Source organism: Pteropus medius, unplaced genomic scaffold (genome assembly GCF_902729225.1).
Source record: "Pteropus medius unplaced genomic scaffold, Ma_sr-lr_union100, whole genome shotgun sequence".
NCBI classification, from domain to species: domain Eukaryota; kingdom Metazoa; phylum Chordata; class Mammalia; order Chiroptera; family Pteropodidae; genus Pteropus; species Pteropus medius.
In genome coordinates, this window is record NW_024343733.1 from 626,356 (window position 1) to 644,798 (window position 18,443).

The window sequence follows — 18,443 nt, forward strand, 5'->3', positions numbered from 1 at the left end:
TGCCCGGGAAATAGACAAAGCTAGATGCACGGTTGAGACAGAATAGAACACACTCGCCTCACTTCCCCCAGCCCTTCTGTGGCTCCTGCATCACTCAGAGAGGAAGCCCGAATGGTCCTTGTATCTGACATACCCCCCACACCATCCCCACTACTGCTTCGGTCTCACCTCCTACCCATCTCCCCCTTGCTCACTCCACTCCAGCCACTCTGCCCTCCTTGCCATTTCTCCAACCTACAAAGCACATGCCCACCCCAGGGCCTTTGCACTTCCTTTCCCCTCTGTCTGGAATGCTCTGCCTCAGGTATCTACATGGCTCAGTCCATTACCCCCGTCAGGTATTCTCTCAAATATTATCTCTCAGGGAGGCCTCTCCTGACCAGCTATTTAAAATCAGCCTCCCTTCTCAATCCCCAGGACCCCTTCCCTGCTTTATTTTTCTCTAAAATGCTCATCACCAGCTGATACGTTTGACATTTGACCCACTGTTTGCTTATTTTCTGTCTCCCCCGCCGGAAGGTAAGCAACATGACAACAATGGTTTTCTTCTCTTTCGTTTGTTTGTTTTAGTGCTGAGTCCCCAGTGCCTAGGACAGTGTCTGGTACATGGTTATAGATGTCCTATAAATATTTTTTTGATTCTTCCCATTTCTGAAGAGAAGCTGACAGTCTGTATTTTTAATGAGATCCTGTGCTTTTAAAGTATTGGTTTAATTTTACCTTTAAAAAACACCGCATGAGCCAAGCAAAACATATTTTCAGCCCCAGATCCTGTTCGTGGACCCCTTACTCCACTGCCATTTCAGGCCCTTTGCGAAAGTTGTGTTCTCCACCCTGTCAGATAGTCTTCGTGAGTTTTTCCAGATTCTTAATTGAGCAGTAATGGGCTGGACTCGAGAGAAGAGGCGGGGCAGGGAAAGAGACAGAGAGACGGAACTGCCTGGGTCCCCTCCAAGCTGGTGGCCGCAGGTTCCGCCGTGAAGTATCTGGTTGAATTCCAAGACTGTAGGGCTGGAAGGCCGACTGTGGCATTGAACTCCGCACAGACAGCTGCAGCTCACGCCAGTTCCCTGCAGTGCCCCAAAGTGCTGCCTAAAGCCCAGCCCAGCCCAGCCCAGCTCAGCCCTGCTGCGTCAGGCCCAGACACCTGCTGTGGCTCTGAAGCTAAATGCGCTTTAAGAGTTGTTTTTTCATTCAGCTAAAAACAGCTGAGATTTTGGGGGAATGGAAGCACCATTCCTTAACAAAAAGTACTAAAGGAGCCTGGGGAGAAGTAAGCAGAACAAAATGCAAAAGGGGAGCAGGGGGTTCTGGGCATGGAGTGCGGTCTTCATGACAGTTTAAGATACAGGTGGCATCAGGGTTTGCACCAAGTGCTAGAGGTGGGCAGAGCTGGAGCAAGGCATGGCTCTGCCACTTACATGAAGATTTATTGAGTGCCCATTGCACTCACTGAGCTCTGTGACTTACGTGAAGATATATTGAGCCCCTACTATACATAGCATACTCAGGACCGGCTGCAAAGTGAAAATGCAGGTCCCCTTGTCCAAAAATTATTAAGAATTTAAAGACAATGACAGCAGCGTATTAAGCCAAGTGCAGAGCCCTTCTAAGCATCGGGTCCTTCTATGCGCGAGTCCTGTGTGACCGATAGGTCACAGGCCCATGAAGCTGGCTGTGCCTGCAAAGAGGTGCAGCTGTTGGGTAAACACAGACCTGGGTCCTGTTTTCATGAACAGGTGGAGAGACAAACAGCAAATAAGTAAAAATAATAATTATAAACCATAAATAGAAAAGAAACACGCAGGATGCAGTGAGAGTGAGTAATGGGGTGAGAGGAGGTGACTCAGTGTACTCCTGGAAGAGGGGACATTCGAGCAGAGACTAGCAGAGCACGTGAAGGGACCGTTCGCGTGAGAATTAGGGGGAAGATGCTGTCAAGGCAGAGAGAATGGCAGAGGCGACAGCTGGGTGGCCGGAAAGGCTGGTGTGACTGGGACGTGATCAGAGGGGGCTGGCAGAGGGTCATGACAGTTCTTTGGGGTCACAGAGAGGATCTTATATCTTATGGGCAATAGGCAGCCATTGAAGCACTTTATTATTTTTCAATCATATTTTTTTAAAAAATAAATGTTTATTTTTTTATACCTAACATAGCCACATGGCCGCAGATACAGAGGGGTGCGTTATGAAAACTCTCCCTCCCATCTCGGTCCCAACTACCCATTTCCTCTCCCCAGAGGCAAACAGTGTTATCAGTTTCTTGTGCGTTCTTTGCAGAGATCTTTTATGCATATACGACCCACAATCACACACACAGAGCCTGCTTTCTCCAGTGCAAATAGTATTGCTCTGGAACAGTGTCATACACCTCGACCTTTTCATTGGACAGTTTAGATTGGTGATCAACCCATACCTGTCATAAAGAGTCTCATTCTTCATGGCTGCGTAGTACTCCACTGTGCAGAGGCACCGGCGTTCAGCCCGCCAGGGCTTATTATCAGGGGCCTTGAGATCGTTTCGCTGCGAGGCTTGAAGCAGGACCTCGGGAAGCCCACGTAGACTCTCCATGACTCAGTTACTCATCTGTCAAACGGGATAAGATGAATGTCTCCCTCGTAAGGTGACTGTGAGGACTGAATGAGATAACATTTGAAAGGCACTCGCCATGTAGCTGGCCCCCGATGTCTGAACCAGCGGTTTTCCCTGTCGTCGCTTTTGTTACTAAAAGCGGTCTGATCCTTAGCGCATGCGCCGGGACTGTGAGGGAGCCTGCGCCTGGGAAAAAAGAGGCGGAGCCTCTAGCTCCCAGGGGAGGCAGGTGTTTCATGCTTTTCGAACTTGTAGCTGCAGCACTGGACAGAAGCCAAGGCCGTGGCCCTGACGAAGCCGAAGCTGTGATCTCTCGGGTTCGCCAGGCGGGGGGGGCCTGAGGGGGCAGGTCTCGGTTTGTTCCTGAGGCTGAGAGTGGGTACGCAGCCAGGGGCCGGAGCGCCAGGACTGTGCGGTCACCAACCCCCCAGGTGCTCGTCGGAACTTGACAATCTCATGCCCAGGGTGGACTGTTCTACCGGTGTGAACCCAGTGGTGGGTAACGGCACGTGGGCTTTGGGGACAGTTCACATCCCGGCTCTGCTGCTTGGTAGCTGTGTAATTTCGAGCAGATGGCTTAACCACTCTGAGCCTCGGCTTTCTCACCTACGAAATGAGGATAATGCAACCTATCGACCAGAAAGGTTATAAGGATTAAAGTAAATACTGAAAGTGTGGAATTCTGCACATAGTAGGTGTTCAAGAAATGTTCATTTACTGTTGGATAAACTATAGTCTGGGAGAATAGGAGAAGGGGTTACCAGTCTACAGTGCTCGTGTGTCAGGAACCGTGGTGGGCACTTGATCAACCTCAGTCAGCCCCAGCGACTCCAAGTTTGCGCAGTGGTCCCAGGGCTGGAACCTGGGACACTTACATCTCCGCTTTTACTCTTGATATCAGTAGCTAATTTCCCTCTCCGGGGCCTCCCTGGGGCCTCGGGTCCCCTGTTCATTATGCCGATGCTCTCTCTGTGGTGGGCAATGACCTGAAAGTGTCAGAGGCTCACAAATGGACTTTCTCCATTTCACATCCTCAGACCTGAGGTCTTGCTTGAACTTCATGGAGAGTCATCTGCAGGCAGGTAGGAGAACGTCTTGGGATCACACTTGGTAAGACTGGATAATGTATGGTTAAGTGGCTTGCTTAGGGTGGCATAATGATCTAGGTGATCGGAACCCCACTTCCCTAAGATTCCCCTTCCCACTCCCACGTGAGGTCAGGTTCTCTAGGAGCACAACCTGAGATGGGGTTTCTTGTGCTCGTGATGGACTCAGGACTGGGCTTGAGTATGGCTTCCCCTGAAGTTTGGCGTCATCTTGGTCCCACAGGGAGCCCTGGAGCGTGGTGGCACGACAGAGACATCTCGCCTCGTGGCAGGGGGGCTGCGCTTTTATGTTCTCCCCTTGTCACTTAGTCACTGGCTTTGGGCTGCTCCCAGGGGTGAGTGTGGCCTCCTAGGCATCTCTGAGCAAGGCAGCTGTTCTTGTTGGCTGAGGACAGGTCTCTGGAAAATGGTGCTGCTACAAGCCCGTAGTTGCTACCGTTCCTAGCGCCTGGGGGTGGGCACACCACCTGCAAAGAGCATAAACAGTGTCTGCGATGCCCGCTCCCCTCCCCCTGCACCTCCACCCCCAGCCCAGATCTGCCGGCGGCCAGGCACATGACCTTTATCTGGGGCTGTCCCTCCGGTAGTTCAAATGCCCGAATTGCTCAGGCAGTCCCATTTCCCGGCCCAGGCCCAGTCGACTTGGGCTGAGAGTCCAATCCTGGGATGTTAAGTGCTTTGAGAGCCCCGAGTGGCGAAGCCGAATAACCAGTACTGTCCCGGCCGCCTCCTGGCCCGGTTTCCATGGGGCAGTCAGCCAGCGAGTTTGGACTCTGCGCAGAATTTTAATGGGAAATGGACTCGTGGTGTGCATGACTGGATGCCGGAGCGGGAGGATCTGCCCTGAAGGCAGCGGAGTTCCCAGGACGGGACTGTGCATCCACTGCCCTCCCTGCCTCCCGGGGTCCTCCAAGGGCCACATTCCGCAGGAGGCCAGGCTTTCAAGTGAATGTTCCACAGTCCAGCACAGGGCCAGCCGAGGAAGCTCATTACCAGGGCCAGAGGGTCTGGGCACTCAGCAGGGGCCAGAGTCCCCAGGGGGCCCAGGGCAGCCCCCGCTCAGCTCTGGGCACAGGCAATGACGAGACGTTATGGCTCTTTTCAGCAGACTTCTCACGACAGGAGCCATCTCTCCTTCCTTTCTGTTTTTGAAGTGGAAACAATGAAATTACCATATTAATCTGGATAGATTATGTTAACCACACAAGGGCCAACAAAAATGGCTTCTCCATAGGGGCTCCCCTCCCCCGTGTGGTACCCAGCCATCAGTCCCCCTCCGGTTTCGCTCGCCCGAAGATTTAATAATTCCACAGGCAGCAGGATAGGAAAGCATTCTCTCCCCGTGCCCCTCCCAACTTCTCACCTCTTCAGCTTCCCAGAAAACAAGGCTGTGTTGTTGCAAGACCTTCCGGGAAACCAGGATCCACTAGGAGCCCTCCCCTTCCCCCTACTGGGTACGTGGTGGCCTTGACTGAGTCAGTGAATGAGAAGAATGTGGGTTCAAGGGAGGCAGCGCTCAGCCCTGGCCCATTTCTGCCAGTAGGGAGCCGTGACCTCCAGCAGCAACCATCCCTCTTGGGGCCTAAGTTTCCCCGCCTGGAAGGTGGAGAAGCTGGGTGCAGTCCCCTTTCTTCTCTGTGCCCCCTGGAGTACTTGGCATAGAACAGCGATTTGAGAAATAAGGAGCAGTTAAATAACTGTTTGGGTCACGTCCTCTGTGGGTTAATGTTTTCCAGGGTCACGGGACCTCTGCCATGACCGACACCGTAGTCAGCAGCAGCGCCAACCGTTGGATGTGTCCCAGTGACCGACCCCTTCAGTCCAAGTAAGTCGCTGGCTCTTCCAGGGAATGGCTGGTTTGGGGGTGAGTGATGTCTCGATAGTTCTGCACTTGAAGGAGGTAAGGAATTGCAAGGAAAGAACTAGAATTTCCTTTCCTGGAGTTGGGGATGAGGGTCCCGGTGGGAGTTTTGTCAAGGAAACTTCTCCACTGGTTTTACTGCTCTGCAAAGTTAGAATAACAAGTTTAAAGTCTGAGCTTTATGCCCCAAAGTGGAATTGGAGGAGCACCGCCCTGGTGGTTAGAATCAGGCTTGGTTTTGCCTCTGGGTCTGAGCTGATTTACTGTGTGATCAGAGGCAAATCTCTCCCCGTCTCTGGGCCTAAGTGTCCTCAATCAAGAATGTGGACTAGATCGGAGGCTGCAAACTGGCAGGCCGCCAGCTGACTCTGACTGGCAGAAGTGTGTTTTTAAAAAATTTTTTGGCCCGATCATTTAAAAATCGGGAAATTTCACGTAAAAGTATCCTTCACATTCTGTATCCAGTCATTATTATACCCGAATCAGTGATGTACTGGATCTGTGCCATTGTGGCTCATAAGAGCTGATGTGAAATTTCCAAAACTTTTGCAAGCCGGTTGTTAAACACAGCCATCGTTAAAAATTAAGTTATATAATTTTACAGTTAAATTCTATTAAACGCAAAGGGGGTAAATACTCAAAATTAATCACTTCTTAATTCTTTTACTACATTTTATTATTCCCTGTGCAGTTTATGTCTATTATATCTCTATGGTGAACTATAATAAAAGGAGATGCTACTGCATATTTCTTCCCAGTTCTGTATTCAGTGGCATCATGTCGGTGCTCAGAGTCAGCCGCAGAGTCTACTGTTAGGTGCTGACTGACCAGCACACCCCTGCCTCAATTCCTCGACCATCTAAGTCTGTTGTTTATCGTTCCTGCAGATTTCCACTCATGTGACTTGTTCCTTTGAATGCTTGCTAAATTTTTATTGTGAGCTCAATCTGTGAGAATCCTGGGGCTCGACCTTGGGGATATTTTTCTTCAGAGAGATTTGCATTTGCTCCTTCTACCAGAATTCAGTTACGCTGCTAACCCAGGATGACTTGAGCTCCCTTGAAGGGTCCTGACTCAAAAGAGGGGCGAGGGGTGTCTCAGATTCAGCTTCTCTGCCTTAGGAACTCAAAGTCAGCCTCTGGACCACAGTGCTGGTCTTGGCATTGGCTTACCGTTCACAGCTCCCTGTTCTGGATTCAGTTTGCTGGAATTTTTTTTTCTTTTCTAAAAAGTTGCCTTATTAAGGTATAATTAATGTACCTTCAACAGTGTACACTTGAAGTAAAATTTGATAATTTTTCAACATATGTATATACTAATACCCCTTTCTAGTCTGTCTTTCCTGCCCCTCACTTCCACCACCCATCCCTAGGCAAATACCATCTTTCTGTAACTATAAATTGGTTTGCATTTTCTAGAATTTTATGCAAATGAAGTCATGCATCTTTTCAGGGGGGCGGGGAGAGATGTCTCTCCTCTTTGAGCGTAATTATTTCATTATCCATCCATATTTTTGCATATCAATAATTTGTTCCTTTTTAATGCTAAATAGTATTTAATTATATGGATACCACAGTGTGTTTATCCATTCATCTATTAAGGGGCATCTGGGTTGTTTCCAGTTGTTGGCTAGTACAAATAAAACTTTAGATGGTCATACGCTTTCATTTCTCTTGGTTAAGTACCTAGGTATAGAATGCCTAGGTCATGTCGTAGGTGTCTGAGGAAACACTTTGTTAAGAAACCGACAAAGTGTTTTCTGGATTGATTGTCACCAGCACTTGACATGATCTGTCTTTTTAATTTTAACCATTCTAGTGTGTGAATAGTGGTATCTCTTTGTGGTGTAAATTGCATTTCCCTAATGACTCTGCTGGTGGCCAGGCATATCTTCTTGTGTAACCTGTCATCATATAACCTCTTTGCTGAAGTGTCTGTTCAGACCTTTTTGTCCATTTTTAATCAGGTCGTTCATCCTCTTGTTATTAAGTTTTGCAAGTTTTTTTCATAGTTATATAGATAAAAGTCCTTCGTTAGATACACATTTTGCAAATATTTTCTCTCAGTCCATGCCTTGCCTTTTTCATAACAGAGTCTTTCGAGAAGAACACGTTTTTTGTTTTTGTTTTTTAATTTCGATGAAGTGTATTTTGTTTATTTATTTTGGAAGGGGGGTGGTGGAGAATTCTTTTCCTTTTTAATCCCAGAGCTGCATAAGAAGAGCTTTGCTCTAACTCATCTAAGATCTAATTGTATATTGGCGAAGGGTCTTTCTAAATAGTCCACCCATATTCTCGGAAGCAACAGCTCCTGTCTCTTTACTCCTTCTGCCTACGGCCTCCTCCAGCTCTACAAGCTTTACCATCTTGAAAACACTATTAAACGCTATTGTTTTCCTCTTTGAAAGAAAAGCCTTTCCCATAATGTCCTCTAAGAGCCAGACTTATTTTGCAGAAAATACTCCATCAGCCCCAAAGTGTGTCTCTGTAAGATAAACAGTTGCCTGAAGGGTAGATGGGGTAAAATATTTATTTTATTGTAGAGATGTCAGTGCATTAAAATCCCATCCATCAGAGTTTACTTTAGTCAATACAAAGCCAAACAATTTGCTTTACGATTAAATTAGAATTATTCAAATAGCCTGGATGCAATTTTATTAAAGCACTCCTGGGCTCCTGTGAAACATCTTGGCATTCTGAATGCATCTGGCTGGCTTGATTGCTACTGCATTTTCTTCAGATATTAAAATTATTTTCCAATAAGTGCTAGTGGGTGAATTACAGTCATCAAACATGCTATCCAGTCTGTTGCAATGGAGATGTGGTAATGCAGACGCATCTAATGTCTTTCTCCAGCGAATTAAGAAATCTAGTCTTAATTAACTGCTGGCTAGCCAGATACACTTACAGCTTTTGTGATTTTCAGATGCCTTCCTCTCTCAGCCACTGGGAACCTGATGGTGGTGTGTGAAACACAGCAGTGACGGTGTCTGCTTCTCGCCTGGATAGGGCAGTGGTTCAGCTCTTTATGTTGGGAATACATGGGGAGAAATGATGGACATTTGATGCTTCTCTAGAGCTTTCCAGTCTTCAAGCCAGAGAGTGCGAGAGGCACAAAGAGAGAGTGTGACCTGTCTGTGGCGGCACAACTAATAAATGAGATGCCGGTTTCCATTCTAGAATGAAGATTTGCTTCCCAAAACTGGGACGCTGCAAGTTCCACTTTTGCATGATCCAATTACTGTTCAGGGCTCATCACCCCCCTCAAAGTATTCCTTCTCTCCCCGAGTGTTTCAAACACCGGAAACCAAGAACAACGTTGGCCATGTTATCATTAAGTGATTTCTCTTTAGTGCCCCAGACCTGTTATTTCAATGCAGAAATGATCAGCTCGGTTAATTAATACGCCGAACTGGTTGGTCATTTTAATCGAAGCTGTGGATTTCACAAGCCTCCGTGGCCGTAGTCTTGTTTTAGATGTGCTGAAATAAGACATGATAACGACTAGGGGCAGAAACGGAAGTAGGTCATCATAATTTAAACTCTGTGGTTTTGCATCCAGACGGCGTTGGCGTCGTTATGAGATTTCTTTCCTAACTCTGTTTTTTCTTTCTCTCCTTTCTTGGCCTCCCTTCAGTGATAAAGAACAGTGAGTATTTTATGATACTTTTATTTTTCTACCATCTGACCTGTATCTCTTTTCTGATCAAAGTGGCTCGCCCCTAAAGAGAGGTGATTAGACAAGGAACTAGCAAATTTTACATATCTAAAAATATTTAAGTTATTAAGAAAAACAAATTATGAAATTCTAAAAAATATCTTCATAAAAGGATGGAAAATAATCTTAGGAGAGCCCTCGATTTAATTCTCGTTAGAAACTCGTGGGATTTCAACAAGTTTTTTGACCAATCTCTGCCCCTTGTTTCTGCAGCATTTTGCCTGGGAACACTGTTCTTAGATGAAGAAAAATGTTAATTCAAATAACTGCTCCCTTTAATAAAAAATGATGATGAATAGAACAGAGCTTGTGGGAAGTTACGTGCTATCTGTAGGGTCTCTGTCACCTCAGGGGAGGTCAGCCTGATTCCCTACTGAATGCCTTTGGCTCAGAGGTCCTATCTTGGCTCACAACTCTTGTTGTTTGAAATTGGATTAATTTCCTAAACATGCATGCTGGTCCAATAGATGAACAGCCAGGCTGCAGAGCAGACTGGGCTTCAGTAGGGTGTGCACTTCCAGAAACTATGGAAAGTCACTTTTCCCCTCCCCAAGATGGGGAGGTTATCACGGAGCCACAAGCAGAGGGCAGGTCTCGAGGCAGAAGACCCAGTCTGAGTCCTGCTCTGCTACTCAGTGTCAGTGTGGCCTTGGGCATTGCCCTGCACCTGTCTCCTTTGTAAGATGGGTTTGATAATCCTGCCCTTCCCCGCTCACCCAGTGGTGGTGGGATCAAATGAGATGCATGGGAAAGCTTTGTAAACTGTAAAGCGCTGAGCAAAGCCGGGGAGAGGTGTGAGTCACAACCTTGTCTTACCCTTGTGTTTATATATATATATATACACCGTACATACATATACATATATTACATGTACCTCGTATGTTTACATTGTGTATACACATACACACACGAACACATGTGTATGTGTGTATATAGCACTTGCATAATTTGTTCAACCTTTTTGGACCCAAATGACCCCATCAGCAGGCCCAGAATCCCCTAAAGGTTTTCTTTACATTGATAAGGTGACTCCGGGAAATTCTTTTCCCAGTTGGGTGCCTCAGTTTCTCCATCTGTCAAACGAGAGCTTTAAACGAGTTGATTGCCAAACACCATTTGAATGTTCTGCAACCTCTGTTGTCTAGGAAGACCCTGGCCAACTTAGATCTGCTTTTTTTTTTTTAATATTGTGAGTATATCATTCAGACATGCCAGGAAGAGATGTCGCAACATTGTCAGATTCTAAACATGAACGTCACAAGGGAGAAGCTCATGGCTTCAGAGGGTCCCAAGGCTCACAGAGGCTTCCTGAATACCGAAAATCGAAAGATAGCGTGTATGTCCATCCTCCCTTCCTTCTTTTCTTCCTTCCTCCCTTCATTAACAAATATTCACCGAGTGTCTACTATGTATCAAGCACTGTCTTAAGCACTAGGAACCCAGGGGTGGATGAAATATGACTGCATGTCTAGAGGGATCTACAAACAAACAAACGGCCAGTCACCGACAAATACACTCCCGTGTGCAAGGCAGGACGATAGCGGGGTCACAGTGGGCCGAGAAAGCACAGGAGGGGCACCTAGCCCAGACTGCGGAGTCCTGATGGGAGGAGTGAAATGTAAGACGCGGCCAAGGGCAGGCAGAGCAAGGCGAAGAGGAGTTCCAGGTAGGGGAACAGCATGTGCAAAGTCCAAGTATGAGGGAGAGCGTGGCATTGTAAAAGAACTCAGTGAACTGAGTCTGGCTTAAAAGAGGATTGGGAGCCCGAGATGCCCTTAGCATTCTGGAGTGGGTGGGGGAACCACAGCCTCCCTCCGCGCCCCCTTTAGTCTGGTCGGGGTAAATTTCATCCCCAAGGGCCTTGACACAGGCAGGGCATGTGAAAAACATTGTGTGAGGTGGCCGCCCCTCCTTCCCCATCCTTTCCTTCGGGATTCATTAAAACCTCATTCACTGAGCTGTAAAGTGACTTCCCCCGACACCTGCCTATATGGCATCCTGGGGGAAGGGCAGGGATCGGAAGAAGAAAGGAAAGGAACAGGATTAATTTTCTGCAAGCACCGCTGTTTAATGCTTCAGAGCCTCGGCGCCCCGACAGCGTTTCCATCATCCCACTCCTTTTGGGAGTTATAATTTATTAATAGAGACATCTGGTGGGTATTTATTACGTGACTATTGTGTGCATGAAATAATGAATTACGGTGGGAGGTGGAAAGGAGCTGGGAGTCTACCCTTTGCAGTATTTGAGGGAGAAACATCTGTGCATCCGTGAGGGGCTTCCACCTGGAGTCAGGACTAATTCCCTTTGTCTTAGGGGCCACCGATGCTGGTTTTGGTGGGAGGGTTCCTTCTGACCCACTCTAGAGGCACCTGAGCAGGTATGTTCAGGTAGCAGATCAAGCATGTCCAGGATGCTGGTTTCCGCAGCCTCTGACCATACTTACCCCACGTGTGCTTCTCATCGGTCCCCTTTATCTTCTGAGGAGCAGGCATGTGGAAAGTGAGCAGGTCAGTCGCAATGATCTTTAGGTTTTTTGTTAGCAGCAAAAGTCTTTCTTCGAATAATATTTTATTCAGAAGCTAAATACATAAGACAGATAAGAGTGGAGCTGGATAAAGAACATTAGCAGCTAAGAGCATCAAACACGTCATGGTGAACTTTGTACAACTATAAAATAATACCGAACTGTAAAAAGTAAATGTAGGGAGTCTAACAAGCTTCCCATTTTCTTGCTGTGTAACAAACCATCTTAAAATTCAGTGGCATAGAACATTTATTTATTCTCAAGGATCTGGGCTCAGCTGGTGGCTCTGATGATCTTGGCTGGGCTTTCTCAGGCAGTCAAAGGGCTGGCTGATCTAGGATGGCTGTGGCCGGAGTGGCTCAGCTCTGCTCCATCTCTCTCATCCGCCAACGTGCTGTCCGGAGCTTGTCGTCATGGTCATGGCAGAGGTGTAGGAGAGTAAGCAGAAGCACACAGGGCCTTTGCAGGCTTAGCTTCAGGACTGGCACTTTATTTTATTGACCAAAGCAAGTCTGGCTGATGAGGGGATGGAGGGCCTGGTCTCCTGCCCACCCTGTCGCTCTATGACCCCCTCCCCCATAGCCCTTTGAGATCCCTGCAGAGCACAGCTCGAAAACCGCGGCTTAGACAGTTTTGGAGAATAGGAGGCAGGTGCCCTTCACTGTTTCTCAGGGAAGCCTGTCCTAAGTATGTGAGTAAGAGTGGAGACAGGCCAGCCCTCTCTGCTCTGACCTGTCTCAGCCGTAAGCCAGGGGCTCCTCCTCATGCAGCCTCTGAGGGTCCCAGCAGGAAACAGACATGGAATCATTCTCACTGAACAGATCTCGAAGCCAACGTCCAGAGCAGGGCAGAGCTCCAATGCACGTGGCCAATGAGCAGCAGGTCTAGGATTCCAGTCCTGAACTTCTCCAGGTCAAGGAGACTCATGTTGCTGCACGCAGGGCCTCTGGGTATTTTCTGGCTTGGATACAGCGCTCTGAGTAACTTGCCCAAGGAATCCATACCTTGTCTCCAGCTTCAGTCTTAAACAAGTTCCCAACTTTGGACTCTGGTGTTAGGGCCGTGGAGTTGGAAGCCTGTGTCCAGAGGCTTTTGACAAAGAAGCCGCCACCTTGTCACAGGAGCATTCCTGAGGTCCCCATGCTCACAGGGCTCCCCAGCCCAGGGGGTGCCCAGACAGGCCCAATTTCTCCCTTGAGAGCAAAGGCTTTGGTTCGAAAAACCATCTGTTTCCGTCTGTTTGCTTTTGGGATTAAAGCATGCAAATCCACAGGAGGTTTCCACGTACCAGGTGGGACCAGTCGGAGACATTTTCAAGCACTGGATGAACTGTTCGTTCACGTTTTGAAACAGAGGAGCGGCGAGGGTTTTGGAGAGGTGCCGGCAGCCTCCAACAGGCCTTCTGCTCGTCTGCAGAGCAGACTAAGGCAATTATCCTAGTGGGTCCTCTGGGGAACCCCCCCACCTCCACTTATGTTCCTAGAGCCATGCCTGTCCAGCAGCACCCGACTCCTGCACACCCTGACCCCAGCGAATTGTGCGGTGGGGTGAGAGACACTGGCTTCAGGTCTGGCCCAGGGCTGAGCGTGCCTGCGACCCGATGGCCAACTGCAGGACAGTGCCCTTGGAGGGCTCTCCACTGGGTACGAGGCCCCGGATCTCACCTATACTCTGTTTTGGTCACTGAGCTGCTTTGTAAAAGCAGGGAATAGATGGAGCAGGATCAGAAAAGAATGAGGAAGAAAAGTAGGGACGAAGGAAAACGAGGGGCAGTGAAGGCATCTGTTTCCATGGTAACCTAGAAGGACCTGGGCAGGTGGCTGGATTAGGTTATGACTAAGGCTCTTTGGGAAGGATGGGTGGTCTTCATTACATCAGAATCCAGTGTATCCTTTAAAAGTAGTAGGAAGAAACATCAGGCTGAAACACAGGGTAAAGGAAGACCTTTCTAACAGAACAGCACAGACTCCTTATGCGAGAGTGAGGTCTCCATTGCGGGGAGCATCTAAGCAAGGCTGGAAGGACCCCTGCCAGGGAGGCTGTGGCAGACAGACTTTCAGGTGACCCCACTGGTCCTCATTTCCTGGGGTTCACGCCTTTGTGTAATCCCCTCGCCTGGAGTGTGGGTGGGACCTGGGACATTTCTAACCTATAGAATATGGCAGAGGGGACGTGATGTACCCTCGTGATGATGTTATGTCACGAAAGACTCTGTCTAGGTTTACAAGAGCCAGAGATTCGCCTTGCAAACTGTGCAAAGGGAGCAGCCCCCAGGATGACGTTGAAGAAGCCCCCTTAGTTAGGAATTGCAGGCCGACTCCAGGACGTGGGCGTGGCCTCTTACCTACATCTGATAAAAAGCCGGAGCCCTCAGTCACACAGCTGCAAAGAAATGAATTCTGCCAACAACCCAGATTTGCCCGGAAGCCTGTTCTTCCCCAGTCATGCCTCCAGATGAGAATGCAGCCCAGCCAACACCTGACTGCAGCCTTGTAGGATGCTGAGCAGAGGACCCAGCTAAGCTCTCCCCAGACTCCTGGCATGGAAACCGTGAGATAATACATGTGTGTTGTGTGAAGCCCTTGTCTGTAATAATTCGTTATGCAGCATAGGAAACGTATACAGACATTATAGGTGGTCATTTGCGCCTCCCTGTCTGTCTTCCAGCGGGCTCATTTTTCCAGTTATCTAATGCTGCAGAACAGATCACGCAAACTTAGTGGCTTGAAACAAAGGAAACCATTTATTATGCCTCACGGTTTCTGTTGGCGGGAACTGAGAGCGGCTCAGCTGGGTGGTTCTGGCCCAGGGTTCCACGTGTCATTGCGGTTCTGTCTCAGCTGGGGGCCCGACGGAGGCTGGGAGACGGACACCCGCGGCTGGCGAGTTGGCGCTGGCTGTTGGCTGGGGGCCTCAGCTGCTGTCCACATGGGCCTTTCCACCCGTGCGATGTTTGAGTGCCCTCCTAGCGTGGCAGCTGGCTTCCCCTTAGAGTGAGGGACTCAGCAGACCAAGGCAAACGCTGCAATGTCTTTTGTGACCTAGCCTTGGACGTCACACACCGTTACTTCCACTGTAGTTAGCTGGTCACACAGGACCAGCTGGGATTCAGTGTGGGAGGGGACTGTACAGGGAGGCCGTGACTACCAGGAGGCAGGGCTCCTTGGGGACCGTCTTGTAGGCTGGCCACCATATCTGTCTTCCTTCACCTCCTCGGGCACGCTGCCCACTCTCTCACCTCCAGGCCCTTGTAAAGACCATTCCTCTGCCAGGCTTAGTCTCTTCCTCTGCCTCCCCCATCATCAACTCCAGCTTATCTTTGAGGTCTCAGCAAGGGCCAGCTATAGCTTTGTGAGGCCTGAAGCTTACAAAATTTAGGGGGTTCTCTTCAAGATAAAGAAGACAAAAATATCTCGCTTTTGCATATTTTTCAGGTCTTATGACCATTGCTCGGGTCTTTCCCAGGGTCTCGGAAGGTGCCTTTGCAAACAGAGTCCTACATCTGAGCTTCACCAGCATCACAGGGAATCCTCACCAGGGCCCCAGCGTAGATGTCATTTCCTCAGGGAGTTCTCCCTGATCCCCGACACTAAGTAACTTCTATTGCTTTGATCTCCCCATGAGTCACACTTATAATTAGACATTTAACGTCCCTTTTATTTAAAAAAAAAAAACAACTGTGCTTACTTACTCTCAGATACTATCCTAAATGTCATTGACACAATAGTGACCCAGGCCCAGACAAGACCCCTGCCCCCCTGGAAACTACATCCTGGTGGGAGCGGGGAGAGGCAATACACAGGTAAACAACACAAGTCCTTGAAAAGATAATTGCACTTAGCGATGGCGGCAGTGACGAAAACGAACCTGGGCACTGAAGGATCAAGGGAGGCCTTTCTGAGGAGTTGACATGTGAGCCGGTACCCGAACGACGCGTCATCCATGGAGAGATCCAGGGAGATGAGTGTTCCTGGAGAGGGGGACAACAAGTGCAAAGGCCCCAAGGCAAAAACGAGGTTTCAGGGTTCAAGATGGAGCAGGGAGGCCAGTGTGGCAGGACTGGGGTGATAAAGGAGAGAAGGGGCGATGGGGGTGGAGGCAGGTCAAGGACAGATCAGGTAGGACTGCGGGTGGGCAGGAAGCCCCAGCTGTAGTTGCATTGAGGTCAAGTTCACATAACATGAAATTAATCATTTTATAGTAGACAATTCAGTGGCATTTAGCACATTCACAATGTCGTGCAAACCCCACCTCTGTCTAGTGCTGGGTGTTCATTCTAAGTCAGCGAGGAGGCATTGGAAGGTATTTAGCAGGGGGCTGGAGCTCGTTTAGCATTCGTCCATCCCCAGAGGCCCTGCTCCAAGGCAAGACATGTTTCCACCAGGATTTCATCCTCCTTCCCTTTTTTCCATGAAGACTTGCCTCAAGACATCCGCTTCCCTTTGCTTTTAAACTCTTCCTTTTCTGCTCTTGAGGACAAACCAGCCAAGATGGGAAGATGGTCGAGGCGCGGGGAGGAAGATGGGGCTTTTAATTTCCAACACTGAGTGTCAACAGGCAATTTCATGCCTACCGATGTGATTAGGGCAGTGGCAGTAATGGAGGCCGGCAGCGTGCGGTGCTGGCTCTGGAGGATTCGTAGTTACTGATTTTCTTCCCTAATGGGGACAGGAATTTCTAGAGTTTTTTAACCCTGCATTCTACTTGAGTGACGCGCCCTGGTGCCCTGAGGCGTGGACCCTGTTATTGGTGGGGATGAGCATAATTTGCCGTAGACCGCCGCCCTCCACCCAGCAGCCTCTGATCCTCTGCGCCGTCACGGGGCTTCTTCAGGGGCGGGCATTCAGGTCTCTCCGTGGTGTGGGGGTTAAGTGCGCAGGCTGCCCAGGTCTGATCCCACCTCTGCCACTTCCTGGCCACGTAACCTTGGGCACATCGTCTGATTTCTCCCTGTCTGAGCTTCCTCACGAGTAAATGACGGTAATAATCTCTGCCTTGTAGGGATGTTGTGAAGATTAAATGAGGTAAGGCAAGCGCACAGTAGGGATGATGCATTAGAGGTAATATGGACACACAGTAGGGGTGATGTGAGGACTAAATACAGTAACATGGGGATGTTGTGAGATTAAATGAGGTAACGTGGTCACCTGGTAGGTACTATGTCACTATTCGCTTTATTTTTTTAAAAAGCCAAGAAGAGCACAGGATGGAACTCAAAATGATGTGGAGGCTTTTGAGACTGGAAATCTGGAGATTTTTATCTTGACTACGCACAACTGCAGCAACTAGTTTAAATTAATTTTTAAAAATCTATGGCCCAAACCAAACATCTTCCTGCCGGGCAGGGGCTGGGGTCCACCCGGGGCCCAGGGCTTCCCACCGCCCTCCCAGAATCATTTCCGCCCAGGCCGCTGCGGTGTGCTGCTCTGGACTCTCACCGCGAACGTAACCTCCAGGTTTCTACGAGCTTCCTGCAAATGCGGCTTGTGGAATGTCCGCCATGAACGAAGCACATCATAAAAATAAGCCCATTGCGCAGATAAGCAAACCGAGGCTCCGAGAGATACGGTTCTTTGGCCCAGAGTCTCCCAGTCCGGGAGTCTCCCAGCAAGGCTTTGGCCTGGGGTTTACCAAACTCCAGGGCCTAGGGCCTAACCACTGTTCCACACTGCTCGCTGGGGTTCCTCCGCAGCCCGATGCCTTCCCGAATTATTTTTCAGGCTCCAGGCAGGCTGGTCCGTCCACCCTGGTGGTCAGCCCGACAGACAGAGGAAGCAGGAAGAGCTGACAGATGAGGAGAAGGAAATCATCAACAGGGTGATCGCACGGGCTGAGAAAATGGAAGAGATGGAGCAGGAGCGGATCGGGTGAGGCCGGACACGTCCCAGCCCTTCCGAGAGCCTCCGGGGCCTGAGCGCCAGGAGGCTGTGCCGCTCCCTCAGCGGGGCGTGCTGGGGTGGCGCAGGGCCGCCTTTGGGGTTTGTCATCCGTGTCATGCCAGGCCCCCCGCCCAGGCAGAATTGGAATCCCTGTTGCATCGAGGTAGGGGATCTGGAAGGGGAGCAGAAAGAACAGAGGAGGGAGCGGGCGGGGGGCTGGGCTGGGGGCTGGGGGCGAGTTAAAACGCAGGAAGCGGGCGGGAGAGTGTCTCTGGGGGCCGGAGGTGTGTGTGCAGGCACAGGGTGTCTGAGCCCATCTCAGCTGCACGGAAGTGTGTTCTAGAGACAATGGCCATGTACGTGCCAGAACGTACAGCTGAGGACGAGCCAAGGAGGAGAGTGTGTGTTACAGAGACAGCATGCGAAAGAGAGGGCACATCCCAAGCGAATTATATAAGGGGCCTGAGGAGATCAGTCCTGAGAGGGAGCCAGCATGACACAAGGCCGCAGCGGGGAACCTGGGGGGTCTGGACTCAGACTGGGGTCCTCCCCAGCTTCCTGCCGCCCGCCCTGCGTCCCGGGCATGTCCTTCAGCTCTCCCTAGTGGAAGGGGGGAAACGGTGATCATCCACGGGATCGTCAGGGGTACGTGAAGCGAGGCTGGTGTGGTTCCTGACCCAGGCTCTGGGAATCATGTTTAATAAATGATAGGAAAAGGGGAAGAAGTGGAGTTCGGAGGGGAGATTTAAAAAAAATGTGTGTG

General features: G+C 49.5%; 1 protein-coding gene across 1 annotated transcript in view; it reads left to right on the forward strand.

Annotated features, from left to right (window-relative positions):
• The first annotated feature begins 5,371 nt into the window (after positions 1-5,371).
• The window catches only part of RPH3A (rabphilin 3A), a 57,289-nt gene continuing 44,217 nt past the window's right edge, over positions 5,372-18,443 (forward strand). Inside the window, exons 1-3 of the mRNA XM_039868481.1 lie at positions 5,372-5,523; positions 9,196-9,207; positions 17,522-17,668. Coding sequence (XP_039724415.1) covers positions 5,453-5,523; positions 9,196-9,207; positions 17,522-17,668 — 230 coding nt within the window. The 5' untranslated portion in view covers positions 5,372-5,452. The remainder of the gene's footprint in view (positions 5,524-9,195; positions 9,208-17,521; positions 17,669-18,443) is intronic.